The sequence below is a fragment of the Triticum dicoccoides genome, unplaced genomic scaffold (genome assembly GCF_002162155.2).
Source record: "Triticum dicoccoides isolate Atlit2015 ecotype Zavitan unplaced genomic scaffold, WEW_v2.0 scaffold1943, whole genome shotgun sequence".
In the NCBI taxonomy this organism is placed as follows: domain Eukaryota; kingdom Viridiplantae; phylum Streptophyta; class Magnoliopsida; order Poales; family Poaceae; genus Triticum; species Triticum dicoccoides.
The window spans coordinates 541-8,967 of NW_021231591.1; the positions used below are offsets into that span (position 1 = coordinate 541).

General features: G+C 45.2%; 1 protein-coding gene across 1 annotated transcript; it reads left to right on the top strand.

Moving 5' to 3' along the window:
* The first annotated feature begins 418 nt into the window (after positions 1–418).
* LOC119344941 (proline-rich protein 4-like) lies at positions 419–1,614 on the top strand. Its single transcript, XM_037615221.1, has 2 exons — positions 419–712; positions 800–1,614. Exons 1-2 carry the CDS (start codon positions 568–570, stop codon positions 1,294–1,296), a joined length of 642 nt encoding a protein of 213 aa, XP_037471118.1. The 5' UTR covers positions 419–567; the 3' UTR covers positions 1,297–1,614.
* The last annotated feature ends 6,813 nt before the right edge of the window (positions 1,615–8,427 follow it).

An 8,427-nucleotide genomic window follows, 5' to 3' on the forward strand; every position in this document is an offset into this window, starting at 1 on the left:
CCACTGGGGCTTGGTTTGTCTATATGCAGGCAACCAAACGCGTCCTCTTATTGCACTAGTATATTAATGCCCGGCTGGCGCACCGCACTCGCGGAAACGAAAGGCGGGAGAATCAGTTACGCTCTGACTTATGTAGGCTCCCTAAGAAAGGCCACGTACTTGCGCTGGATGCATGCAATGCATATCATGTACGGCGTGGAACCTACGAACGATGCGATCTGCCACCAGCCAATGCAAAGTCGATCACCAACCGATCGAGTAATGACTAACGACGTGCGTGGATCAAATCGTTGATCGATGCGTGCAGTGGACTCTGGGATCAAGCGAGTTTTAATTCGCCATCCGAAATTTCGGCGCGCCAAACCCAAATTAGCGAATTTCACTCCGCCGGCCATCCTTCTTCGCTTGCAGCCAGATCAGATCATCGACGAGCTGTATCGTATCGTTCAATGCGGATGCCTATATAAGCCATGCTTCGCCTGTTCCATTCATCCATCCATCCATCGAGCTGCTATAGCTACTTTCTTCACACAGGCAAGTAGTGGGGTTCGATTCAGAGGTTCAGGCATGGCAGCTCCGACGAGAGGGCTCGTCCTCGCCGTCCTTCTGGCGATCGCCGTCGCCAACGCCGAGGCGGCGTCCGTCGTCGTCGGCCTGGCCAAGTGCACCGACTGCACCAGGAAGAACATGAAGGCCGAGGAAGCTTTCAAAGGTAAGCTAGCTAGATATTCGGTCGTAAATTGTCAATGCACACATAGTGAAATTAGCTCACTGTTGTTCTGCCATGAATGCACACCAGGTCTTGAGGTGGCGATCAAGTGCAAGAACGTCCACGGTGACTACGAGAGCAAGGCCGCGGGTGCCATCGACGGCACCGGCGCCTTCAGCGTGCCCCTCGCTTCTGACCTCCATGGCGCCGACTGCGTCGCTCAGCTCCACAGCGCCGCCTCCAACGTGCCGTGCGCCGGCCAGGAGCCGTCAAAGATCGTGCCGGTGTCTGAGAGCACCACCTTCGGCATCATCGCCGGTGACAACACCGCCACACTGTCCGAGGCATCGCCAGAGTGCGCGTCCATGAAACTGTGCGGACCGATCAAGAAGCACATCATCGAACACTTCCACCACAAGAAGCCCGTGCCACCGAAGCCGGAGCCCAAGCCCCAGCCTCACCCGGACTATGGCCCCGTGCCCAAGCCGGAGCCCAAGCCGCAGCCCCACCCCGACTACCACCCCGTCCCTCCCACGCCCACCTACGGCGGCAGCGGCGGCGGCGGTGGATACCACGGAAACCACTGACTCCGATCTGCCACCCTCCCACCCAGCACTGAAATCCCCACGGTTGTTTCGTACTCGGAGTGACGTTGCTATTTATGATCGCCGCATGCACGGTTGGTTTAGCCTTTTATCATTCCCTACCCTGTTTTCCAGTATCTGCAGAATGAGTTCAGAATAACTGTTATGAGGGTCAGGGGTCAGTGTGTCAGACATGTGTGTGGGTGTTGGTGTTTCTTTACCAAGGTTTGTAATATCTGTATCATTTTTTGTAAGATGAAGTTATTATGTATGAATCAAGCTATATATAATCAAATCCGCGCAAAGCATACTCATTTCCCACCCTTTTCTATTTTCCCTCAAGAGTTCAAGACATAATATTATGAGGAACACTGTGCATTCTTTTCTTTTCTTCCAGGCAGAAATGCTTTGTTTTTAAAGTTGAGTGTGAGAAAGCATATAATAGAGTTAAACTATATTTTTTTATGTGAAGTGCTACAGTGTAAAGCTTATGGACATAAATGGATACGTTGGAGTAAGTGCCACCTAACAAGGTTCTATTGGAAAAGCTTAAGATTGGCCATAATGGGAGTAACTTCAAAAGTAACATTGAGTTCAACCTAGCAAATTTGTCTATGTGGCAATGAATTAATGAGGAGAAAGGTAATTGAGTAACTTAGCTAGTTACTCATTCTATGAGTAACATCACACGTACCAGGATAAAATGAGTCTATAACCTAATAAATGAAGCTTTGCATGACACTATGCATATGTTACTACCTACTACGGAGGTAATAACATAGTCAAGAATAGCGTGTATGTTACTAGTGTAAGTTACTCTCCATTGTGACTAGTCTAATGGGAAGGAGACTGAGCTCTTTACTATAAGGAAGGGGCTTTGGCAAGGAGATCCCTTATCCCATCTTCAATTTAACATAGTTGTATATGTCTTCTCCGGGATGCTAGTCAAAGGGAGTAGAGCAGGGCTAGTCAAAGGGCTCCACCCAAAACTTTGGTCTTGGAGGGGTGATTTGTTTGCAGTGTGCTCATGACACTTTTCTTTTCTCGCTGGATGATGGTATATTAGCTTTAAACCTAAAGTTTATTTAGACCAGCTTTGAGCAAGTTTCAGGTATGAAATTAATTACCATCAAAGTGAGTTGATGTCCATTAACATGGAGGGTGATAAGGTGACCCCCTTCGTTGACATTTTTCAATGTGTCAGAGGGATGTTTCCTAATAAATACTCCCTCCGTCCCAAAATAAGTGACTCGCGTTTGTACAAAGTTGAGTCACTTATTTTGGGACGGAGGGAGTATTAAGCTTCGCCTTTACACATTGAGAAGCTTAGGACGGAGGATTTGCAACCTATAGTGCATAAGATGTTACCTAGAGTTTGAGGCTGAAGGGGTGAACTTCTATCTCATAAAGCCAAGATAGTTCTTATTGAGTTATGTCTTTCTAGTATACGAGTCTATATGTTTTATTTCTTTAAGTTACCTAAATGTGCCATTAGAATTCTCAATTCCTAGATGGCTAATTGCCTATGGATTGATCATGAGGGGAGTAGTAGAAGTCATCTAGACGAATTGGCCTTCCATCTATATGAAAAACGATTTTGGGGGCTTTGTCATTACAAACTTCCAGGACCCGAAATTTGCTTAGTAGGAACTTGGGTCAGGAGACACGTTGCGTTGGAAGGTCTAATGTGGAGAAAGGTTATTAACTCTAAGTATAATACTAGAAATCCAAATATTCTGTGTTGTCATGATACACATCCTTCTTAGTTTTGTGAAGGAGATATGTGAGCCATGAGAGATGTGCAGTTTGGTTATAAGTGGCTAGGAAATGGCCGACTTTTTCTTTGAGAATAGGAAATGGTAGATCATTGAGATTGTGTGGGGAGGTTATATGGTTAGGGAATGCCCCTATGGAAACTCAATTCTTGGATCTCTATTGTCTGGATAATGAGAAGAACAAAATAGCTAATGTAGGGGGTGTCATTCAATTGATATGTACTCCCTCCATTCCAAAATATAAGATGTTTTTTAACACTGTCATAGTATAAAAAAAACGTCTTACATTTCGGGACGGAGGGAGTACTTTCCAAAGGACAGTGGATGGGCAAGAAACCATGTTCACCTTTGTATTTTCGGACTTTGTTTGTGCTATTGAGTCTGTTCACTTTGCTACTCTACTTGGTGTGGTGCCCTCCTCAGTCCTCACCCGGCCGTGTTTCCAAATTCCCCACGCCCTTTCCGTTTCTCCAACCCATAGGCCGCCGCCATTCCCGTGTCGATCAAACAAGGAGGCGATGCCGCGGGGAGGTCCCGACCACGGCTGCACGGAGCAGGACCACCCTCCGGCGATCTCCCCACCCCGTCCACGGCAGCGGCCCCCGCCGTTCCTGAGAGCCGGGAGGAGCCCCTTCCGGTTCTTGGCCCATCTGCGGCAGGCTGGATGCGGGGTGGTCAAGAGGAGGAGGAACAAGATGCGGAAGCGGAAACAGCGGCGGCCTGCAGCGAGCCTCCCTGCCGACCTCCTCGCGGAGATGGTCCTGCCGCGGGTGGCATACAGGTCGCTCTGCCGCCTCAGGTGTGTGTCGAGGTCCTAGCGCGCGCTCTGCTCCGACCGCCTCGTCGTCAGGACGTCGCCGCAGACCATCTCCGATTTCTTCAGCCACTCCCGCGACGCGCGTCGCCGTGGCTCCATCTGCCACAGCCGCGAGGGCCATCTCCTCGGCTTCCACAATCTGTCCGGGAGTGGCCGGCCCCTCATCGACCCGTCTCTGCCCTTTCTGCGCGAGCGCGGCTACGCAAGCGTCACGCTCATCCACTGCTGCAACGGCATCCTCCTCTGCTCCGCCGACGGGAGGCCTCCGCCATCTCCGGTGGAGTACATCGTCTGCAACCCAGCGACCGAGGAGATCTGGGCCGTGCTGCCTGCGCCCGCTTCACACGCCCCCCACGGGACAACAACATATGTCTCTGTTTCGATCCTGCAATAGTTCCATCCTACTTTGCTGTGTTTGTGAAACCATTGGAGAGCGGTCGATTCGAGGTTTATTCGTCAGAAACTGCACAGTGGACATCCCTGCTGAGTGATTGTAGTGACCTTGGTTTTGCTGGTGACGATTTAGGGTATGTCTTCTTCAATGGCACTCTGCATTTGAGTGCCTACTACTCTTCTTCCATCGTCACGCTGGACACCAAGCGAGAAACATGGGGGGCAATCCGAATGCCGGAGGACAATAAACCCGCTGCCATCGGGCTGTCTCGGGGGCGCTTACACCTTGTATGCATAGACTATGACAACGATTGGCAACTATCTGTTTGGGTTCTCGAGGATTATGCCAGTGGTAAGTGGACCTTGATGCACATTGCGGACTTTCCGGGTCTGCTAGGAACGCCTCGTCGCGTACCCACCGAGATCTACGAGTCGGTTGCAATCCATCCAGAATGTAATTTGGTTTTCTTTACTGGCGGGGAGGAAAGGTCATGGTCACTCTTGTCGTATGATATGGATACCCAGAAAGTGCAGCATATCAGCAGTCTTGAAAGTCGCCCTTATCTGCCGTGTCTGCCTTACATCCCCTGCTTCGTGAAATGGTCCTCGGATGGTCACTAGATCAGGTGACCAGACCCACTTTTGAGGCAGTGGCCTGGACAACTTCGGTGTCTAGGTCAGTTTGCTTATCTGTTGGTGTTCAAGTGCATGTCGTTTATTTGGACAGACCTACTCAGTTAACCTATTTGCTCTCATTTACTAATTGTTGTTCTCACTTGTTAACTGGATGTGATAGAACACATTATCCCTGTTTGAAATCATTTGCATTTTCAAATCTTTCGGTGCATCCATTTTATACAGATATCTCTAGTATGCAAATTATTATCTATCTATCTATTCAAAAGTTTTAAATCAGAAAATAGGGTACTCCAAGGATGCGAGTATCGCTCGCGTTTTGTATGCAGACATGGGGGCGGACCTGGACGTGTCGGTGCTTTGTAGCTGCTATATACAGAGATTGATGATGTGAAGGTGTTTGTTGAAATGTCTTTGGTAGTTGTGTGAGATGAATCAGTTCAGCAGCAGGTATGCATACTTCCCCTAAATTGTCATCTCACTAGATCACTTTGAAAAGTCAAATGACATTGCCCACACAAGTTCCCTTTGTACCAGCCATAGCAACTGTTGTGGATTTTAATTGTTCAAGTTTCCTTTTACCAGCAATAACAATTGTGGTAGATTTGAAAGAAAAAGAAAATCCATGTTGTTTTGAAGACTAAAGCTATCTGTCTCAGTGCATTCACAGCTGCTTTGCGCATAGGGGATATACCATTATTTTCAACCAAAATGTTTGGTATGAAGTTTTACTACTTTACCCATAACCAAAAAACCTCTGTTATACTTGAGTTCTTTGTTTGCATCATTTTGATAGTATTTGATGAACTTCACAAGGTAAACAAATGCTAGGTATATCATGTAAGCTTACAAAGGTGACATGACAATGGGTTAGAGAAATGATGCTGGACCATCCATCACTTATTGCAACATGAGGACAAAGCTATAAATTCTTATAGAAATGATTAGCTAGTTAAGTTTTCCCCGTTATGTACAAGTCCATATGCATTTTAAACAGTCCATCTTGGGATTACAAGCCGGCATTTTATTCTATCACTACTAAGGTGTTAATCTGCTGTATATATTGGTCTTTAGGCTAGTCATAGTGGGAGTAACTTAGCTAGTAACATAACGCACTTCGAGAAAATTCTGCTTATGTGGCAAGTAATTAATGAGAGGTGGTAACATAATATGTTACTGTAACATAACGCTTTCCAAGACAAGATAAGTCTATGAGCTAATAAATGAAGCCATTTATGATACTACTAGTATGTTACTTTGCATTATGAAGGTAGTAACTTAGAATAGTGTCATATGCAAGACACTAGTCTAAGTTACTCCCCACTATGACCAGCCTTATGAGACAGGCAGAGCTCTGTTCATCGTTCATTGGGGTATGTGTAGACATCTAAAACACATATATCTATAAATATGGAATTGTTTGTGCTGCAAATTATTTTCTGGAGTGATAGCAGCCTCCATACCATGATGCAGATGTAAACACAACTATGTTCCAGTTTTCCTTGTACGGGCAAACTATGGCACACTTGTAAACACAGAGGTAAATCCGTGAACCTTCAGACATTGGTGTCAGTTGTCACCTATGTTGATCAGTGGATCAAGAGCCTTGATCAGATTGATGTACTGTAGAGCATATGTAGCAAAAGTATATTTGTCATCACCGGTCCATGCTGCTTTACTGCCTTGGAATGAGGTACTTCGCTACATTTTTAGGCACAATTCTACCATAGATCATGTTTATGTCCAGAAACCAGAGTTAACATACACCGCGATATCAGAAAGGATGTGCAGAAATGTTGCCTCTATATGTCGTACCTGGCTCCGTCAGTGTTCAGGATGCATTCAGCAGGAGACACCTAAGTTTTCCATCAATCTGAGTAAGCGACCCTGCTGATGGCTCACTAGTTTTGCTCGCCGTGTAGTATGCCATCTTGTCACATTCTATGGTATATTCATTTTGGGGGGGGGGGGATTCTTTCGGGTGGCACAAATCCAGGTTATTGGGCTTCATATCGTGCTCGGAACTTCAGATCATTTTTCTCAGGCATTTGCTGAAGTGGTGACCACAAGAATATGATAGTTCGACAGTTTCCTACACCTAAGAGAATATTCATTTATTTTACTAGTAGCTTTTTTGGCAATAAATCATGAGTGGACACACAGCCACGCGAGGTCGTTATCAAGACCGACCGTTTCCGCACGATTCGTGCAGCTCTAATACATCGAGCCTGTATAATAAATTTCATCCACCGTATATAATTAGTACAATTCGTGTATTACTTCTGACCTTGCCAGGAGATGGTCCAGAAGGCAAACTCGTGCATTGAAGGCGTGCGTTGATTAATATGTCAGTCCAAATGGCCAGCTGCACCACAATAACTACAATGATCCATGCTACTACTTCATTAGAAGATGGCCGCGGAGCATGTGGTTTGAAGCGTTAACTACATTGAAAGAATGCACCCTGTCCATAATCACACTAGCTCTCTCCGTCCAGCATTTTTCAATTTTGAAAATGAGGTATTTTAGTTTCGTCACTTGTTTTGGATTGCTGATTTAAAACTCTTATATGCATCAATTTTTGACTGAAAATCACCTAACTCCATTCTTCATAGTTAACTTGAATCACAAAAAATAGAATCTGATTTTTAAATGCAACGTTGATACAAAATCAGAATGTCAATTAAAAGATCAGGCAAAATTCTACAAAAATGGTTAAAATACTTTTACATAACTTATAGGATATTTGAGACATCACCAATATGAGAGAACGATTTGTTCTTTGACGGCTTCGGTTTTGATTTAAGCTTCACAAGCATACATGTTAACCAAAAATTACGGTTCCCATTTTTGAACAAATTAGAGATATCAAAACCAACTCGACACATTTGTAATTGAACTTACAATATGAAAATATCTACGAGATGCATTTAATTACCTGAATATATGGGAGAAAGTTTGTCATGGTTGCAGCTAAATTCGTGTGCTTAGTTGATGTATTAGTAATATGTTAATCGGTAAATCAGGACTAACCATCATACAAGTGTGTTTAATCAGTGTGCCAGTTATTAGCCATGTAATATCTTGGGCTAATTAGCATATGAGTATTACCATACACTAAACCATCCAGTTTGCATGAAACAGATGCTATGAATAAAGCTTCTTGTACTAGCATTATTCCATTGATGCATCTGCCAATTGATGGGTGACACATTAATACATAGACTTGGCCACCTAATAACAATTGCCATAAGAAACGTCTGCAATGCAAGGGGACGAACAGGTTGAATATACGTTAGCACGTTTGTGCGTATACCCAAGTAAAACACAGGATCAAGTCCAGTGTCCATATGCTAACCTATGTATCTCTGTTTCTACCGAAGTCGTTTCCCAACATGCAAGGGACATCGCTACCAGACGAGCCAATATTCATACGAAAATTAAAGGAGACCCGGCCCACGTGTGCGAAGTAATGTTGCGTATTTACGCTAGCGTGCGAATTAGCCACCCCGT